This window comes from Symphodus melops (assembly GCF_947650265.1).
Source record: "Symphodus melops genome assembly, chromosome: 2".
Taxonomy (NCBI): Eukaryota; Metazoa; Chordata; class Actinopteri; order Labriformes; family Labridae; genus Symphodus; species Symphodus melops.
In genome coordinates this window covers 31039373-31060226 of record NC_136692.1, presented here as the reverse complement: position 1 = coordinate 31060226, position 20854 = coordinate 31039373, and the positions used below count along the sequence as shown (strand labels likewise).

The following is a 20854-nucleotide window of genomic DNA, read 5'->3' as shown; positions in this document are numbered from 1 at the left end:
AGCTCCTGAGGCGATATAAGCCTGTGTGATGGCGTCACACAGCCAGTGTGACAGCCGCTGTGTTGACAGGGGCTGTCCCACAGAATGTGCCCTGTAGTGTACAAACAGCTGCTGGAACAGCGTATGGCAGCTGTGCGCGCAACATAGCATGCCAGAGCGCGCACTGGGCACAGTAGGTGAGAGGTCACCTGCTCCCCAGATGTGTGGGGAGGAGGAAAAAAACCCCTCCAGCGTGATCACTCGCGACTTGAACTCGCTAGTGATGACTTTTGGCATGAACGCCGGGTTTGGCCGTAATACAGCCGAACTACCGTCCTCCTGGATCCTGAGGCAGGACGGAGCCACAGAGAGAGCTGACAGCTCACTGACACGTTTTGCTGACGTCAGAGCTAAGAGCAAAACCGTTTTAGCCGACAGAAAACGTAGGGGAATCTGATCCAAAGGCTCAACCGGCGCCACAATCAGTGCGCGCAGCACCAGTGCCAAATCCCATTGCGGGGCCAGGCTGCGCACCACCGGCCGAAGCCTCTGTACCCCTTTTAAACACCGCTTCACCAGCGGATGGCCAACACCGAACGGTCACCAAAACCTTCGTGGCATGATGAAACTGCAGCCGTGTATGTTTTGATAGTGCTAATGCCAGATTTCGGTCCACTAAGAACTGGAGGAAAGAAAGCACTTGAGGCAGAGGACACGCAGTAGCGGAGAGTTCTCTCTCTCCGCACCAGCGTTGAAACGCAGCCCACTTTGCGGCGTAAGATGCCGTTGTGGAGGCAGCCCGAGCGCCTTGAATAGTGCGCACCACATCCTGAGCCAGCCCCATACTTACCAGATGTGTCCGTTCAGCGGCCAAGCCCAGAGACGCTGGCCGATGATCGGGTGGCTCGTGAGCACGCCCCCTGCCTGCGAGAGGGCATCCCCCCTCCAAGGGATTTCCCAGGGCTCGCCTGACGTCATCTGACGTAACACGGGAACCACATCGCATGCTCGCGCAGCGGGGCGATCAGGATGGCGCACAGCTTCTCCTTCCTCACTCTGTCCAGGAAGCTCGAAATCAACGGGACAGGGGGAAATGCATAAATGAACGTCCTCGGCCATAGCCGGTGCGAAAAGGCGTCCACCCCGAGAGGAGGGTCGTCCTTTGCGCTCAGGGAGAACCAAAGGGGGCACTGTGCATTTTCGCGTGCTGCGAACATGTCCACCTCTGCTCTGCCGAACCTTTCCCATAACTGGGAAACCAGGTCTGCATGAAGGGTCCAAGATCCCGGACGAGGACCCTTCCTTGACATGATGTCCGCTCCCCGGTTTAGTTCGCCGGGGACATACAGAGCACGGAGAGAAAGTAACCGTGTGCTCGCCCAGACCAGCAGCTTTCTGGCTATGCCGAGAAGCTGGGCTGACGCCCTGTTGTCTGTGTTGATCAGCACATGATGATTTTTTTAGCAGAGGGATGCGTCTGTGAAAAAACTTTTTCTCTGTATTTTTCTTTTCTTTTGTGATGCGTGACGTAGCCCTTCCCAGGGCCAAGTCCAATACAATGGATAAAGGAACGCGGAGCAGACGTCTCCGCTGCAGCCGGGGATCGATGCGTTAACAAAGAAACACCGCTGCAGACGTCTCATGTGGGGCAGGCCCAGAGGAATAACGACATGGGCCGCCGCCATCATGCCCAGCAGCCGCATGACAGTGTTCTTTTAGATCTGTCACCGTGCTGTGTGGCTTCACTCGGCTTAATAGTCCTCTCAGCGCCTCCAACCCTCTGCCGAGGGAGCCGCGCTGACATGTCGGCCGAGTCCAACATCACCCCCAGGTACATTATGGACCGGGATGGGATGGGGGAGCTTTTCGCCCAGTTCACTATGAACCCTAAGCTCGATAGATGAGACACGAGCGCCCTCATCTGGAGGGCTGCTTCCTCTCTGGAGCGAGCCAGTAACAACAGGTCGTCCAGATAAAATAACACTCTCATCCCTGCCCGGTGAAGCGGAGCCAGAGCTGCTTCTACGCACTTGGAGAAAGTGCGCGGAGCCAGGGAATAACCGAACGGCAGACGGTTGTATTGGTACGATGTCCCCTCGAACGCAAAGCACAGGTACTGCCTGTGTTTCGGGAGGATGAAGACATGGAAGTATGCGTCCTTTAGGTCTATTTCTATGTCGTAGCCCTTCCCAAGGGAATCCCCGCTGACGTCACGCAGGGACTCCCCCAGTGGGCCAATCCAATCCAGCGGATAAAGGAACGCGGAGCAGACGTTTTTCCGCTGCAGCCGGGGATCGATGCGTTAACAAAGAAACACCGCTGCAGACGTCTCATGTGGGGCAGGCCCAGAGGAATAACGACATGGGCCGCCGCCATCATGCCCAGCAGCCGCATGACAGTGAGAGCTGTCACCATGCTGCGTGGCTTCACTCGGCTTAATAATCCTCTCAGCGCCTCCATCCTCTGCTGGGAGAGCCGCGCTGACATGTCGGCACGACACGAGCGCCCTCGTCTGGAGAGCTACTTCTTCTCTGGAGCGAGCCTGTAACAACAGGTCGTACAGACAAGATAACACTCTCATCCCTGCCCGGTGAAGCGGAGCCAGAGCTGCTTCTATGCACTTGGAGAAAGTGCGTGGGGCCAGGAAATAACCGGACGCGAAGCGCAGGAGCTGCCTGTGTTTCGGGAGGATAGGGACATGGAAGTAGGCGTCCTTTAGGTCGATGGACGTGAACCAGTCGTCCTGGTGAACACACTCCATATGTTGATTGTCAACATATGAAAATGGTCTGACCACAATTGATTTATTAGAAAAAGACAGGTCGAGGATGGGCCTTATCCCGCCTGTCTTCTTCCGCACGAGAGAAGTAGCGGGGTAATAACCCCGGCTCTCCTCCTCTCGCTCCCCTCTGGAGATGGCACCCTTCGTCAAGAGCTCCTGCAGCTCTGACCGAAGAGCCAGGCGTCCCTCCCCGGATGGCATGATCGTCTCCACTACCGCATTGAATCGTGGAGGGGGAGACGCAAACTGCAGGGTGTAACCCCGTTGAAGCAGTCTGTCCAGCCAGCTGTCCAGGGAACATACGTGCCGCCACACGGAGTAATGCTCCGAGAGCGGGCGTACATGTAGAGGAGGCTCCGCCCCCTGTCCATCAGCCACGTCAGCGCCCCGACCACTGCATGAGGAGCGAGCTCCCGTGCAGCCCGCAGAGGCTCACACACAGGATGGAGACGGGAGAGAAAAGTCCACACGACGTGCCGAGCCAGCGCTCGTGGGCTCATGATGCCCCCCCCCCCCCCACCTGTCCGCCGGAGAACTCACTGAGTGAGGAACACTCCGGGGAAAAGAGGACTGAGGAGATAGCAGGTGTCTCGCGGCCGACGTCGCAGTTGGCTCATACAGCCCCGCTGGGTTTCCTTAGCACAAAAAAACGAGCTGGCTGTACGCTCATTGTGGGACTGGACCGCCAGTCTCGACATGGAATGAGCCAACAGGGACAATTTTATTAGCCGCAGCAGAGGCCTGGTAGGCACACTGGTGCGACCTGTCCGTCAGGCGTGCTGTTAACAGATCCCGGCTCGAAGGAGGGACAGGACGCCGTCCCGAACCCCCGGCCCGGACCCCGAAACGGCCGTCAGGTTAGCCTCCAAAGGCGGCACCGGAGGGAACCCACGGTCCGCCACCCCCCCCCACTTTTGTGATGGAAGTGTAGGTGGAGACCGGAGCCCTCAAGAGCCTCGGATCCGCCGCTGCCCCCTCCTGATAGGGGATCAAAGCCGGGAACCGCGGCCACACCGGGTCTCGCCGGACCGGCCGGAGAAGCGGAAAATCCCCCGCCATCTCATCGATCGGCTCCACCTCACGTGCCACCGGCACAGTGAGGCCCCGTCGAGCTGCAGCCGTTCTAATGATACCCGGCAGCTCCTGAAGCAGACCCCCCACCACCGGCGGGGGCCGAGAGCGGCTCCCAGCCCCCACCACCGGCGGGGGCCGAGAGCCGCCCGCAGCCTGATTCCCAGGGGAGCCTGGGCAATCTGACTCGGCTCTCTGAACTATCCGAGCGGCTCCCGGTCCCCACCGACGGCGGGGGCCGGGAGCCGCTCGCAGCCCGATTCCCAGGGAAGCCTGGGCAATCTGACTCGGCGACGGTGTCAGGTGCATCCTCCAGCCCTCCCGACAGGGAGAGGGGAGGGATGGGAACCCTGACACTGACCCACGGATGGAGCACGGTGAATCCGCAGACTCCTCTCCATGGTCCAACATGTCTATCTCCCGTTCCACTGTGCATTCCCCCACCTGCCACACCGGCTCTGCAGCTACAGCGAAGGCTTCCGCTCTCCGCTGCAGGTCATCACGGGGAAGGCGTAGGCAGCTACTACCCATTGCCCGTGAAGTTAAAGCCAGGCTGGCATGCTCCGGCCCAAGGCAGGCCTCACAGAGACGGTGGGAATCAGCCGGCATGATGTACCCAGTCTGACACTCTGGACACACACGGATGGAAGAGGTAGACATGGTTAATTTATGTTTCTCTTACAGGTGCTTGTTGCATACTTACTCGCTGAAGAAAAGAGGGAACAGAACACATGGTCCCTTCCGGTTATATACCGGCAGGTTGACCGTGGGAGGGGCCCACATCGTGGGTGGGCGTGGACTACAACTCTTCAGTGCTGCGCATGCGCGCGAGGGATAAACCCAATAGCGATAGCCTTAGAGGGCGAAGCCTATACGAAATAGAACAGTGCTTTGTTATACAGTGAGTTTTCAGAGTTAGGCTCAGAGAGAGAGAGAGAGAGAGAGAGAGAGAGAGAGACAGAGAGAGAGAGAGAGAGAGAGAGAGAGAGAGAGAGAGAGAGAGAGAGGAGGAGCAGGGTGAAGAGGGAGACACAGTGAGATGAGAAATAGCTGAACTGTCAGCTCTACTGAAGACGTGTAGAACCATATTTTAATGCAACATGAACTATATCCATATTAAAGATATTGTCTTATATCATGTTTGAATATATATCCATATATCTTAAACACTGGATATATCTCCCAGCCCTAATCTACATGATGTTGTTATCACAGCAGCACATACAGCAACAGTACGGCAGCTTTCAGTAGCAGCTCACGCTTCCTTATGCAGCGGTCTGTGATGTAACATCCTGTGTTTCCACGGCAACCATAAACATTCTGTCTGTCAAGTCTGCCGCCAAGACAAGACACGTCCAGTTACATCTGTAAAATGATCTATTTCTCTGACTCTGATCACTGTTGGACATATTTGATGTAATGTAAGTATTCAACAATAAAAAGATATATAACATGGGTTTAGTCTATTTGAAATGAATTCAGATATTTAAATGTAAAGATTCTAATAAAATTCAACATATTGTACGTTTCAATCTAAGAATGATCAGGAAGTACAAAAACATGAATCACTATGAAGTCCTTCAATGTGTGAATGAACAGATGATGATCACATCAGTGTGTTCATGTGGACAACATCACACATTCATGTATAAAGCTCACTGTCATCTACATTTACTTCTTTTATTCTTTATTCAGATTGAGTCTCTGCAGTTTGTCAGAGATCAGCTGTTCTTCTCTGGCCTCAGCTCTGAAGTCCAACCCCTCCCATCTCAGAGAGCTGGAGCTGAGCTTCAACAACGTGCAGGATTCAGGAGTGAAGCTGCTGTGTGAGGGACTGCAGAGTCCAAACTGCAGACTGGAGACTCTGAGGTCAGATCACTGTCTGTAATATAGATATGAATATAATAGAAACTGTGTTGACTGTGTTTGAATTTCACCCATTGTTGAGAATTGGGAAACATCATGTCCCAGACAAACAAACTTAAAAATACCACTTACAAATGAGCTTAGTGAAGCCTGATCAGCCAAAGAGACCCTGGATCTGTTAAACTCACTTCTTAGTACAGGCTCCTGGTCTATTGTCGACCCTGGCAGGACCCAGTTAACCTCTGTCTCTACCTGATGGGTGTCTCAGCAGCGTGTGAACAACCACAAGTATACAGATCTGTGTGTGTGTGTGTGTGTGTGTGTGTGTGTGTGTGTGTGTGTGTGTGTGTGTGTGTGTGTGTGTGTGTGTGTGTGTGTGGTCTGAAGAGGCTGGATCACAGTCTGAAACTCGTGCACAACTTGTGAATAATGAAGTTGAACACTAGAAGCCAGAGGCTGAATTTGTGTTGGACAGTGTTTACACTGGTCTTCCTGAACATGAAGATATTACCTGGATATAACGCTAGAGTTCACAGAGAAACACACACGGGACGCAGCAGACAAAGAGCTTTTAAACTAGTCAAACCAGAGACGCAGTGGTCAGATAAGAAGCAAATATTATCTTCACAACTTCACATGAATGACTCAGTTATTAAACACACTCTCTAAAGCTCACTGCTCAGACCTGATTCAGCCTCACTTGTAAAGCGTTTGTCTGCGGTTGAGGAGGGGAAAGGTCCCACCATGAAATCAGATCTCCAGTCTGTTTCTGTGCAGATGAGATGGCGGCGGCGGTTTCCAGAGGATGAGCAGGATCGGTGTGTTCTCTGTCGAGCGAGGCGATCTCCGTGGTTGTCCTGTTCATTGCAGGATGGAACCAGACGTGATCTTTACACTCTCTAAATACCGTTTTTAATTCACTCTATGAATAAGACGCTCTCCGAGAATCTCCGTTGAGATGCGTTCAATGGATGAGAGAGAGAGAGAGAGAGAGAGAGAGAGAGAGAGAGAGAGAGAGAGAGAGAGAGAGACACAAGCTGTGTCCCATTCCAGAGGTTGCAGGCTTCGGAGGGCGTGGCCTTCGCGGTACACGAAGGCCACGCCCTCCGTGGTCCGTGGAAGGCCGAACCGCGCGCTATCCGAAATTAGACGGTCTGGTCTTCCTACTTGCGTCACCAACTGTTCGGTCTCCTAGCAACCCTGACAGCGTCCGTTTCTGACAGATCAATACGTTGGTTTGTTTCATGGTGGAGAAGTCCCAGCAGCGTGAGAATAAGGCTGAGAGTCCGGCTGTCCAGCTGTGGTCCAGCACAGGGACAGACTGGGTTTGTTTTTTTCTTTGAATAAAATTTAATGTAAATACCCCAATATAATAAATATAGAATATTAGCGATAGATTTTAAATAATAGAAATAGACTTTACCTTTTTGTGTTAAATAAATCAAAGTTTAGTTTAACTTCATTTCTGCTGGTTGTTTTTATTAGAGCTATACTAGTTCATGTTGATCATCTCCACAATAGACAGGATGCTGTGAAGCAAGGTTGTAATAATTCTCTTCATACTGTTACCATTAGGTTCTCATGTTTCTTCATTCCATCAGAAAGTCCATTTCCCTGTTGTGCCAGGCTAACTGTTTACAGTCTGGAAGCTATGAGGACTGGAAGAAGAGAAAGATGCTTCTAACCTGCTCTTGTATTTCTGATATTCTGACCTTGTTTTCCTGAGGCAAAGTACGAGCAGCGACTCCTTGATACTTCTTCATCACTGGGACTGAAGCTTTATGTCACATCCTTTTATTGATCATTTTAAATATTGAAACAAGTCTGCTTATTGTCTGCTCTCTAAGCTAGGTAGCTGGCAGTACAGTAAATAATGTGCAATCTAAATATTCTCTTGGAGGATTAAAGCAGTGTGTGACAGCGAGGAAGTTCAGATTATTTTCTTGTGATTTAGTTTGCACCTGTAGTGAATCATGCTGCTTTTCTCCAAATGAGTTAATCAATGAATTACAAGTTATCAATTCAATTCTTTTCTTGTTCAATCACTTTCATGCATCCGTAGTCCAGATAAAATTAAAACTTCGATTAAAATAATATTAAACATAGCAAACATAACAAATATGTAACAAAATTAATCATTTCTATTTGAATGTTTTATTTATATAGTTTTTCTATTAAACGTTGCAGCAGGGAGAACTTCTTCTCCATCAGCTCCTCGCTCTCCTGCGCTCTCGTCTCTGCTGCCTCCTACTGAAACCTCAAGTCCTCTTTGATTGGGTCCATCAGCTGCCTATCCAAGTCCCTCTCTTTTCTCCTGCATGGCTCTCCTCTCTTTCTCTCCCTGACCTCCTCCTGGTCCCCCGCCTCGCTGGGCCCTGGTCTTGACCTCTCCTCCTCCTGGTCCCCCGCCTCGCTGGGCCCTGGTCTTGACCTCTCCTCCTCCTGGTCCCCCGCCTCGCTGGGCCCTGGTCTTGACCTCTCCTCCTCCTGGTCCCCCGCCTCGCTGGGCCCTGGTCTTGACCTCTCCTCCTCCTGGTCCCCCGCCTCGCTGGGCCCTGGTCTTGACTTCTCCTCCTCCTGGTCCCCCGCCTCGCTGGGCCCTGGTCTTGACCTCTCCTCCTCCTGGTCCCCCGCCTCGCTGGGCCCTGGTCTTGACCTCTCCTCCTCCTGGTCCCCCGCCTCGCTGGGCCCTGGTCTTGACCTCTCCTCCTCCTGGTCCCCCGCCTCGCTGGGCCCTGGTCTTGACTTCTCCTCCTCCTGGTCCCCCGCCTCGCTGGGCCCTGGTCTTGACCTCTCCTCCTCCTGGTCCCCCGCCTCGCTGGGCCCTGGTCTTGACCTCTCCTCCTCCTGGTCCCCCGCCTCGCTGGGCCCTGGTCTTGACCTCTCCTCCTCCTGGTCCCCCGCCTCGCTGGGCCCTGGTCTTGACCTCTCCTCCTCCTGGTCCCCCGCCTCGCTGGGCCCTGGTCTTGACCTCTCCTCCTCCTGGTTCCCCGCCTCGCTGGGCCCTGGTCTGTCCTCTGGGATGGAGGCGATGAGGACAGGGGTTGAGGTGGACTGCCTCTTTTCCAACACCTCATCCATGAGGACAAACCAGGGCCAAACTCGCACCTTCTCCTGATCCTGGACACTTGCAGATGAAATTAATCATGACAGTTGACAACAGCAACAGAAATGTTATCAAAAGTCAGTTTATTCATTCGTGTGAATATAACTTATATACATTCAAGTGAATGCACAGATGACATGTATTTCTTTTTAAGGTTGTCCCTTTTTTGGGCCCTGGACAGACAGACAGACTGGACAGACTTCCAGCCCGTTGACTCCAGAATAGTTCCTGTTCCAGAGAAAACACTAGAAAAGGGAAAGCAGGTTTACACCAGGGTGAAAAATAACACACAGGACTCAAAGATCATTTATTTGGATGCCTTATTTTGGATTTAAAAAACAGAAAGTCAGTTTGCATCCATTATATTATCCATATTCTTGTGGGCTTTACATGGGATGAGAACTAATTATAGCCTTAAGTACAAGATGGTTAAATGGTGATAATATGGTTGTTACCTTAATGTTAGCTCCAAGCTAAGCTGGCTGTGTTCTTCACTCCTGTGAACAGATGATCATGTTTCCCCTGCAGCTGGACCATCTAAGCCGTTTGCTCCCTAAAATCAAAACATGTTTAAGAAATGTGACGTTAAATTATGCTTCACTCTGATTGGCTGCTGGAGTCAAATCAAACAGTCGAAATGCTTTTAACTTGAACATTTGTGTGCGTAGCAAAGTCTGTTGACTCCACTAAAACAAAGTAAAGTAAGAAATAAAGTAACGTGAACTCAACAAACATCAGGTCGAGTTGTAACTTTAGCCTAGCTTATCGCTAACTTTACAGCATTAACGTTACAGCATCGTCAGTGAGCAGGAATCAACAAACAGTCGCCTTCCTCTTTAAACATGGATATCTTTAACTATTTAAATGAAATAAAATCAAATACTTGCATTTAATAGTGAAATTCAGATCAGCTGCGCAGGTCGGGCTTGAGGATGCCATTGTTTACATTAATGTTGAACGTCCCTTGCGCGCAATGCATCTTGGGAACGGAAGGCTGCAAAGGATCCAACCGTTGAAGCCTCCAAAATCGGGGAAGGGAAGGCTGCATTCGAAGGAGCCGCTGAATTGGGACAACACTTGTCGCGCCGGTGTGACGTAATCGGTCTTAGAATGCAGCCCATGAAGGCTGCAGCCTCTGGAATGGGACACAGCCACAGTCTGAAAGTCATGAACAACTTGTGAATAATGAAGTTGAACACTAGAAGCCAGAGGCTGAATTTGTGTTGGACAGTGTTTACACTGGTCTTCCTGAACATGAAGATATTACCTGGATATAACGCTAGAGTTCACAGAGAAACACACACGGGACGCAGCAGACCGTCGAGATGCGTTCAATTGATGATGCGAGCTGGGGATTCAGAACACTGTCATTCCTTGAGGCCTCGTGTTGCCTGCACGCCAAAACATTGAAAGAAAGAGCAGCGTGCTGTGAAGCAGGAGTAGACTTGTGTCTCTGGATGCTGGAAGCATTTGAAGAGAGAGAAGAATGGGAGACGACTGCTTTTATTCACCCTAAACTTCACACCTATGTGTTAGCTGTTGCAGAGCATGCTGGGAGTAAGAGTCAGCTAAATAACTACTATTCTGACTGTCCTCAATAAACACAGTGCTTTGTTATACATTGAGTTTCTTGAGTCAGGCTCAGAGAGAGAGAGAGAGAGAGAGAGAGAGAGAGAGAGAGAGAGAGAGACAGAGAGAGAGAGAGAGAGACAGAGAGAGAGAGAGAGAAAGAGACAGAGAGCGAGAGAGAGAGAGAAAGAGACAGAGAGCGAGAGAGAGAGAGACAGAGAGAGAGAGAGAGAGAGAGAGAGAGAGAGAGAGAGAGAGAGAGAGAGAGGAGGAGCAGGGTGAAGAGGGAGACACAGTGAGATGAGAAATAGCTGAACTGTCAGCTCTACTGAAGACGTGTTGAACCATATTTTAATGCAACATGAACTATATCCATATTAAAGATATTGTCTTATATCATGTTTGAATATATATCCATATATCTTAAACACTGGATATATCTCCCAGCCCTAATCTACATGATGTTGTTATCACAGCAGCACATACAGCAACAGTACGGCAGCTTTCAGTAGCAGCTCACGCTTCCTTATGCAGCGGTCTGTGATGTAACATCCTGTGTTTCCACGGCAACCATAAACATGCTGTCTGTCAAGTCTGCCGCCAAGACAAGACACGTCCAGTTACATCTGTAAAATGATCTATTTCTCTGACTCTGATCACTGTTGGACATATTTGATGTAATGTAAGTATTCAACAATAAAAAGATATATAACATGGGTTTAGTCTATTTGAAATGAATTCAGATATTTAAATGTAAAGATTCTAATAAAATTCAACATATTGTACGTTTCAATCTAAGAATGATCAGGAAGTACAAAAACATGAATCACTATGAAGTCCTTCAATGTGTGAATGAACAGATGATGATCACATCAGTGTGTTCATGTGGACAACATCACACATTCATGTATAAAGCTCACTGTCATCTACATTTACTTCTTTTATTCTTTATTCAGATTGAGGGGCTGCAGTTTGTCAGAGATCAGCTGTTCTTCTCTGGTCTCAGCTCTGAACTCCAACCCCTCCCATCTCAGAGAGCTGGACCTGAACTACAACGAGACCCTGCAGGATTCAGGAGTGAAGCTGCTGTGTGATTATCTGCAGAGTCCAAACTGCAGACTGGAGACTCTGAGGTCAGATCACTGACTGTAATATAGATATGAATATAATAGAAACTGTGTTGACTGTGTTTGAATTTCACCCATTGTTGAGAATTGGGAAACATCATGTCCCAGACAAACAAACTTAAAAATACCACTTACAAATGAGCTTAGTGAAGCCTGATCAGCCAAAGAGACCCTGGATCTGTTAAACTCACTTCTTAGTACAGGCTCCTGGTCTATTGTCGACCCTGGAAGGACCCAGTTAACCTCTGTCTCTACCTGATGGGTGTCTCAGCAGCGTGTGAACAACCACAAGTATACAGATCTGTGTGTGTGTGTGTGTCTGTGTGTGTGTGTGTGTGTGTGTGTGTGTGTGTGTGTGTGTGTGTGTCTGTCTGTGTGTGTGTGTGTGTGTGTGTGTGTGTCTGTGTGTGTGTGTGTGTGTGTGTGTTGTGTGTGTGTGTGTGTGTGTATGTGTGTGTGTGTGTGTGTGTGTGTGTGTGTGTGTGTGTGTGTGTGTGTGTGTGTGTGTGTGTGTGTGTGTGTGTGTGTGTGTGTGTGTGTGTGTGTGTGTGGTCTGAAGAGGCTGGATCACAGTCTGAAACTCGTGCACAACTTGTGAATAATGAAGTTGAACACTAGAAGCCAGAGGCTGAATTTGTGTTGGACAGTGTTTACACTGGTCTTCCTGAACATGAAGATATTACCTGGATATAACGCTAGAGTTCACAGAGAAACACACACGGGACGCAGCAGACAAAGAGCTTTTAAACTAGTCAAACCAGAGACGCAGTGGTCAGATAAGAAGCAAATATTATCTTCACAACTTCACATGAATGACTCAGTTATTAAACACACTCTCTAAAGCTCACTGCTCAGACCTGATTCAGCCTCACTTGTAAAGCGTCTGTCTGCGGTTGAGGAGGGGAAAGGTCCCACCATGAAATCAGATCTCCAGTCTGTTTCCGTGCAGATGAGATGTGATGGCGGCGGTTTCCAGAGGATGAGCAGGATCGGTGTGTTCTCTGTCGAGCGAGGCGATCTCCGTGGTTGTCCTGTTCATTGCAGGATGGAACCAGACGTGATCTTTACACTCTCTAAATACCGTTTTTAATTCGCTCTATGAATAAGACGCTCTCAGAGAATCTCCGTCGAGATGTGTTCAATGGATGATGCGAGCTGGGGATTCAGAACACTGTTATTCCTTGAGGCCTCGGGTTTCCTGCAGGCCAAAACATTGAAAGAAAGAGCAGCGTGCTGTGAAGCAGGAGTAGACTTGTGTCTCTGGATGCTGGAAGCATTTGAAGAGAGAGAAGAATGGGAGACGACTGCTTTGATTCACCCTAAACTTCACACCTATGTGTTAGCTGTTGCAGAGCATGCTGGGAGTAAGAGTCAGCTAAATAACTACTATTCTGACTGTCCTCAATAAAAACAGTGCTTTGTTATCCATTGAGTTTCTTGAGTTATGCTCAGAGAGAGAGAGAGAGAGAGAGAGAGAGAGAGAGAGAGAGAGAGAGAGAGAGAGAGAGAGAGAGACAGAGAGAGAGAGAGAGAGAGAGAGAGACAGAGAGAGAGAGACAGAGACAGAGAGAGAGAGAGAGAGAGAGAGAGAGAGAGAGAGGAGGAGCAGGGTGAAGAGGGAGACACAGTGAGATGAGAAATAGCTGAACTGTCAGCTCTACTGAAGACGTGTTGAACCATATTTTAATGCAACATGAACTATATCCATATTAAAGATATTGTCTTATATCATGTTTGAATATATATCCATATATCTTAAACACTGGATATATCTCCCAGCCCTAATCTACATGATGTTGTTATCACAGCAGCACATACAGCAACAGTACGGCAGCTTTCAGTAGCAGCTCACGCTTCCTTATGCAGCGGTCTGTGATGTAACATCCTGTGTTTCCACGGCAACCATAAACATTCTGTCTGTCAAGTCTGCCGCCAAGACAAGACACGTCCAGTTACATCTGTAAAATGATATTTCTCTGACTCTGATCACTGTTGGACATATTTGATGTGATGTAAGTACTCAACAATAAAAAGATATATAACATGGGTTTAGTCTATTTGAAATGAATTCAGATATTTAAATGTAAAGATTCTAATAAAATTCAACATATTGTACGTTTTAATCTAAGAATGATCAGGAAGTACAAAAACATGAATCACTATGAAGTCCTTCAATGTGTGAATGAACAGATGATGATCACATCAGTGTGTTCATGTGGACAACATCACACATTCATGTATAAAGCTCACTGTCATCTACATTTACTTCTTTTATTCTTTATTCAGATTGAGGGGCTGCAGTTTGTCAGAGATCAGCTGTTCTTCTCTGGCCTCAGCTCTGAAGTCCAACCCCTCCCATCTCAGAGAGCTGGACCTGAGCTTCAACAACCTGCAGGATTCAGGAGTGAAGCTGCTGTGTGATTATCTGCAGAGTCCAAACTGCAGACTGGAGACTCTGAGGTCAGATCACTGACTGTAATATAGATATGAATATAATAGAAACTGTGTTGACTGTGTTTGAATTTCACCCATTGTTGAGAATTGGGAAACATCATGTCCCAGACAAACAAACTGGATGCTGGAAGCATTTGAAGAGAGAGAAGAATGGGAGACGACTGCTTTTATTCACCCTAAACTTCACACCTATGTGTTAGCTGTTGCAGAGCATGCTGGGAGTAAGAGTCAGCTAAATAACTACTATTCTGACTGTCCTCAATAAACACGGTGCTTTGTTATCCATTGAGTTTCTTGAGTCAGGCTCAGAGAGAGAGAGAGAGAGAGAGAGAGAGAGAGAGAGAGAGAGAGAGAGAGAGAGAGAGAGAGAGAGAGAGAGAGAGAGAGAGAGAGAGAGAGAGAGAGAGAGAGAGAGGAGGAGCAGGGTGAAGGGGGAGACACAAGCTGTGTCCCATTCCAGAGGTTGCAGCCTTGGGAGGGCGTGGCCTTCGCGGTCCACGAAGGCCACGCCCTCCATGGTCCACGAAGGCTGAACCGCGCACTATCCGAAATGAGACGGTCTGGTCTTCCTACTTACATCACCAACTGTTCGGTCTCCTAGCAACCCTGACAGCGTCCGTTTGTGACAGATCAATACGTTGGTTTGTTTCATGGTGGAGAAGTCCCAGCAGCGTGAGAATAAGGCTGAGAGTCCGGCTGTCCAGCTATGGTCCAGCACAGGGACAGACTGGGTTTGTTTTTTTCTTTCAATAAAATTTAATGTAAATACCCCAATATAATAAATATAGAATATTAGAGATAGATTTTAAATAATAGAAATAGACTTTACCTTTTTGTGTTAAATAAATCAAAGTTTAGTTTAACTTCATTTCTGCTGGTTGTTTTTATTATAGCTATACTAGTTCATGTTGATCATCTCCACAATAGACAGGACACTGTGAAGCAAGGTTGTAATAATTCTCTTCATACTGTTACCATTAGGTTATCATGTTTCTTCATTCCATCAGAAAGTCCATTTCCCTGTTGTGCCAGACTAACTGTCTACAGTCTGGAAGCTATGAGGACTGGAAGAAGAGAAAGATGCTTCCAACCTGCTCTTGTATTTCTGATATTCTGACCTTGTTTTCCTGAGGCAAAGTACGAGCAGCGACTCCTTGATGCTTCTTCATCACTGGGACTGAAGCTTTATGTCACATCCTTTCATTGATCATTTTAAATATTGAAACAAGTCTGCTTATTGTCTGCTCTCTGAGTTTGGTAGCTGGCAGTACAGTAAATAATGTGCAATCTAAATATTCTCTTGGAGGATTAAAGCAGTGTGTGACAGCGAGGAAGCTCAGATTATTTTCTTGTGATTAATTTGCACCTGTAGTGAATCATGCTGCTTTTCTCCAAATGAGTTAATCAATGAATTACAAGTTATCAATTCAATTCTTTTCTTGTTCAATCACTTTCATGCATTCATAGTCCAGATAAAATTAAAACATAGATTAAAATAATATTAAACATAGCAAACATAACAAATATGTAACAAAATTAATCATTTCTATTTGAATGTTTTATTTATATAGTTTTTCTATTAAACGTTGCAGCAGGGAGAACTTCTTCTCCATCTGCTCCTCGCTCTCCTGCGCCCTCGTCTCTGCTGCCTCCTACTGAAACCTCAAGTCCTCTTTGATGGGGTCCATCAGCTGCCTATCGAAGTCCCTCTCTTTTCTCCTGCATGGCTCTCCTCTCTTTCTGTGAAATGTGACGTTAAATTATGCTTCACTCTGATTGGCTGCTGGAGTCATATCAAACCGTCGAAATGCTTTTAACTTGATCATTTGTGTGCGTAGCAAAGTCTGTTAACTCCACTAAAAACAAAGTAAAGTAAGAAATAAACTAACGTGAACTCAACAAACATCAGGTCGAGTTGTAACTTTAGCTTAGCTTATCGCTAACTTTACAGCATTAACGTTACAGCATCATCAGTGAGCAGGAATCAACAAACAGTCGCCTTCCTCTTTAAACATGGATATCTTTAACTATTTAAATGAAATAAAATCAAATACTTGCATTTAATAGTGAAATTCAGATCAGCTGCGCAGGTCGGGCTTGAGGATGCCATTGTTTACAGTAATGTTGAACGTCCCTTGCGCGCAATGCATCTTGGGAAGGGAAGGCTGCAAAGGATCCAACCGCTGAAGCCTCAAAAATCGGGGAAAGGAAGGCTGCATTCCTCGGCTGCATTCGAAGGAGCCGCTGAATTGGGACAACACTTGTCGCGCCGGTGTGACGTAATCGGTCTTAGAATGCAGCCCACGAAGGCTGCAGCCTCTGGAATGGGACACAGCTTATGAAGTCCTTCAATGTTGAAATGAACAGATGATGATCACATCAGTGTGTTCATGTGGACAACATCACACATTCATGTATAAAGCTCACTGTCATCTACATTTACTTCTTTTATTCTTTATTCAGATTGAGTTGCTGCAGTTTGTCAAAGATCAGCTGTTCTTCTCTGGCCTCAGCTCTGAACTCCAACCCCTCCCATCTCAGAGAGCTGGACCTGAGCTGGAACAAGCTGCAGGATTCAGACGTGAAGCTGCTGAGTGATCTTCAGGAGAATCCAAACTATGGACTGGAGACTCTGAGGTCAGTCTCTCAGTGCTCTTGAGTAAAGCCTCCACATATCAGCTCAGACATATATTTACATTCTTGTTGTTTGTTGTTGGAGAAATCCTTTTCTTGGTTCTCTGCTACAAAGAGAGTTCAACATACTCAGGGTTTGTTTTCTGTGATCTGGCTTCACTAACCCTGACAGAAGAGATGGTGCTGAACAGTCACATGAAGCTGCTTATCAACCTGAGAAGTAAACCCAGAGTTTCATAAAAGGGGCGGAGCTATCTTCATATAACCTATCACAATATGTCAGACTGTGAACAAACGATCTGAATAATATGAAGACGTTGAAGACAAACAGGCTCAAAGACTAAAGTTACACAGCTGCAGGAAGGACAACTGACAGAAACAAAGAAACATCAGAGAGGATTCATGTCCAAACTACGCCTTCTTCTGTTTTCTTCCCATGGTCAGTTGACCTTTGACCTGACTATAATAAGTCCTGTTTCTTCTCTGAACTGAATGTGTTGCTCTGACTCTTTAAAGTGGAGAGGAGAACAGTCGGCTGTCAGAGCTGGTAGGACAGAACGACGCTGTGTGTGTCTGAGTGTGTGTGGACGTGAAGCTCTCATAACTCAGTGTAAACTCACACTCAGACACCAACATGAAACCGTTCAGTGTTAAAGTCCAAAGGTGGAGTGGGGGCGGAGCTTAGTTACAGCGCTGTGGGGGAATCTGATGACTCCCAGCTGATGAAAATGATTTCTGTCATCTCTCTTCTTCTCTCATTAGATGGAGATCTCTGTGATAATGTGAGTGATCAGGACTCTGGTGGAGCAGAGAGGAGCAGCTGATGATCCACAGAGGAGGAACCTCCACCATCTTGTGTGTGGAGAAGCTCTGCAAGCTGAGGAGATCTTCATCCATCAGGGACTGACAGAGGAATCAGCTCACACTTCATTTCAGTCATATTTCTAATCTCCACACATTACAGGAGAGGAAGGTCAAACAGGAAACAGATGCTTGAAATGCTGCAGTTATTCTTCTCACGTGATTATTTTGATTCTATTTCTTACAAAATGTCTGAAGTAAAACTTGATCCTCTGTAACATGTATTAAAATCATCTTCTCTTTTAAAACATGCCCTGCTCTCCTGACATGTCCGGACCTCATCAGACTGAGCTGCATGTGTGAACAGGAAGTTTCCTTTCAGTAGAGACGGTAGAGGTGGCGTGCAGACAGTCTGTAGAGGTGGCGTGCAGACAGTCTGTAGAGGTGGCGTGCAGACAGTCTGTAGAGACGGTAGAGGTGGCGTGCAGACAGTCTGTAGAGGTGGCGTGCAAATGTGTTTTTCTTTGCCTGAAAGTTTTCTTCATGTGATGCAATATTACGCTTTTTGCATATATGATTATTTTTTCTATGAATCTTCTATTTGGCTTATTTGCTCTCCTTAACGGGATATGAAAATAGTCTGGTACACTTCATGTATTTGCTAAATGATTTAGCCTTGGGTACATATTGATCTTGTTATGGAACATTTTACTTCATGTGTACTATGTGCTCTATTTTACTTCGCGCTGTACAAATGTCTCAGATAATCTGTCATATAAAATGTGTCAGAAATGTCCTACAATACTGCATGCACAGTTTATAGGGATTTTTTGTCTTCCACCTCCTTCTTCACCCTGGACAGATGTGGGAAGAGTCACCCAGGCTCTTTCTCACCAGGAGATCTCCTTCTCAGCCTTGGGAGATGGTAAATAGTCATGTAGTGTCTTCTGTCACACTCGGGGATAGATGGCGCCCTGCCAGGTGGGCAGTGGCTCTATGTTGCGTGATGAGGAAGTGCTCTGTGTAATGTGATGGAAATGTATAAGTGTTCATGTTTGCCTTTTCTCGGGGCCTCTTTCTCTCCTCACCGTGTGAGAGAGGGGTCTTCCAACGCTGATTCTGCCTTCCAATAAATGTTCACTGAGACCAGATCCATCTTGGGGTTCTTCTCTGAATAGATCTTCTCACTCTTTATTTTCACTCTTTGGTAATGGAAAAAATTCCTCAACAATCTTTAATGATCCTATCATCAAGTCTCCAACAGAACAATCTGCTCTCTACTAAACGTGACACCGAGGATCAGTGAGCAGAAGCTCATAAAAACAAACTTTTTGATCATGTGTCCTCTGTTTGTTTTCAGATAAGACAGCAGTGTAGCCTCATATCATCTTAAAACAAAGAGTTTAAATCAACATGACTCACCGTCACCTGCATCCAGCACCTTCAATACATAGTGATAGTAACGCTCACACGAGGCCTCAGGCTTCAACTGAGCACAGTGACCTCTTGTACACAAGTCATCACGCCGTAATACTCGATATTTACTGAGCACTTTTTAATTAATCATGCTGACTAAAATAATATAGTTAAGAAATGGAGAGAGGTTAAAACTTGAGTAAACACTCGTCCTCTGCATCGGACAAACACAAACTCTTTGCTGCTTTTCTTTAAAACGATTGTCAAGAGGAACAGCTGCATTGATTAGGATAGCCGTCAAGTCCACGTTGAGGATCTGTCCTCGTGCCGAAGCCCACCTCCTCCTACCTGCCAGAGATTGCAGATGACATTCATGGATAGCATTGATGGATGAGAGAAGAGGTTGAGGAGGAAGGAAGGAGGAAGGTGGGATGAGGGATGGAGGAAGGAGGGTAGAGGTCGAGGGAGGAAGGAAGGAGGAAGGTGAGATGAGGGATGGAGGAAGGAGGGTAGAGGTCGAGGGAGGAAGGAAGGAGGAAGGTGAGATGAGGGATGGAGGAAGGAGGGTAGAGGACGAGGGAGGAAGGAAGGAGGAAGGTGAGATGAGGGATGGAGGAAGGAGGGTAGAGGTCGAGGGAGGAAGGAAGGAGGAAGGTGGGATGAGGGATGGAGGAAGGAGGGTAGAGGTCGAGAGAGGAAGGGAGGAGGAAGGTGGGATGAGGGATGGAGGAAGGAGGGTAGAGGTTGAGGGAGGAAGGAAGGAGGAAGGTGAGATGAGGGATGGAGGAAGGAGGGTAGAGGTCGAGGGAGGAAGGAAGGTGGGATGAGGGATGGAGGAAGGAGGGTAGAGGTCGAGGGAGGAAGGGAGGAGGAAGGTGGGATGAGGGATGAAGGAAGGAGGGTAGAGGTCGAGGGAGGAGGTTAGTCGCTGAATAGAGGATGATGGGTTGTAACATGTCTCTGACATGTGGAGACCCCTGTGGTGTCTCTATTCAGAAAAGGAGAGAGAGAGAGAGAGGGGTGAGATTTAAGGGCGAGGGACGTGTCAGTCGATTGAAAGGGTAAAGAGACGTGAGGTAAATACGTACGGCAGGGGAATGTGATGATCGTGAGGCGTGGTCACCTGTCGTCCCTGCGTGGAGCTGTAGTCTCTCCAGTCTGATTCTGCACTCCTCAACGTGTACAACTCACTGCACTTTTTAGAAATCATTGATCATAGACCATCTCTAAATTTGATACAACATTCAAATGAAGCACTAACTGATTATCAAGGTCCTGCATGCGTCATCAGAAGCGACCACAGTTAGATTCAACCAGCAGAGTCGTATGATTTATGGAATAATTCAAACGCAGCGGCCGACTACATGACGGAAAAGTGAATATTAAACAGAAACAGAAGAAAGAAAAGATTGAAGAGAAACATCAGGGTGGATGTTGAGTCAGACACACAATCATAACCTCAATGATTCAGTGAGAAATATCCTTTAAAAGAGAAACACATCTTTAACATCGTGTCATGTGATTTGGGGCTCAGCCTAGCCTGTGTAACATTTGCAGCTTTCAGACGGCACCGAGTGAGGTCGACATTTATTTCAGAAGCAGACGACTGTCACAGAGTCCTTTGATGAATCGAGAAATGAGTGAGCCCTGCGTCCTCCCACATTTCCCCTCGAACCTTCTTCTCCCACAGTGATTTTAAATTTCCCAGAGAAGTGGAGCATAAACAACGTATTAAACTGAGAGCCAGAGAGCCGCAGAGTCTGAGGTTAGGAAGCGGCTCCAGTTCAGGAAAGACTGTGGGAGACGGAAACATGAAGAATCCCCTGGTGGATGAAATCTGAAGAAATGATGTTCCTGTTTGTTGTTGATTTGCAGAAATGATTGAAAATAATCCTCCGAGTCATCCATCTATGAGAGAGAGAGAAACTGAACCTGTTCGTGTGGTTACATTATTCACATAGAAGTGATTGTACCCGAGCTAAAAAGCCTCTGCATGTTTCTAATAAGCTCCAGCAGCAGAAAGCTGCTCAAACTAGGATCAATGTTGGA

At 47.5% G+C, this 20854-nt stretch overlaps 2 protein-coding genes across 2 annotated transcripts in view; one reads left to right on the top strand and one right to left on the bottom strand.

The window, feature by feature from the left end:
• LOC306820370 (NACHT, LRR and PYD domains-containing protein 12-like) overlaps positions 1 to 18538 on the top strand; it is a 28830-nt gene extending 10292 nt beyond the window's left edge. Inside the window, exons 6-11 of the mRNA XM_079338190.1 lie at positions 5528 to 5701; positions 11330 to 11506; positions 13787 to 13960; positions 16418 to 16603; positions 17357 to 17833; positions 17891 to 18538. Of these exons, the coding sequence (XP_079194316.1) occupies positions 5528 to 5701; positions 11330 to 11506; positions 13787 to 13960; positions 16418 to 16603; positions 17357 to 17366 (721 nt within the window). The 3' untranslated portion in view covers positions 17367 to 17833; positions 17891 to 18538. The remainder of the gene's footprint in view (positions 1 to 5527; positions 5702 to 11329; positions 11507 to 13786; positions 13961 to 16417; positions 16604 to 17356; positions 17834 to 17890) is intronic.
• Positions 6395 to 9782, bottom strand: LOC306819959 (uncharacterized protein; the record flags this gene model as incomplete). Its single annotated transcript, XM_079337586.1, has 3 exons — positions 8919 to 9782; positions 8265 to 8825; positions 6395 to 6413 (listed from the first exon to the last, which is right to left on the bottom strand). The coding sequence occupies exons 2-3, from the start codon at positions 8777 to 8779 to the stop codon at positions 6395 to 6397; spliced, it is 534 nt and encodes a 177-aa protein (XP_079193712.1). The 5' UTR covers positions 8780 to 8825; positions 8919 to 9782.
• Positions 18539 to 20854: the final 2316 nt, after the last annotated feature.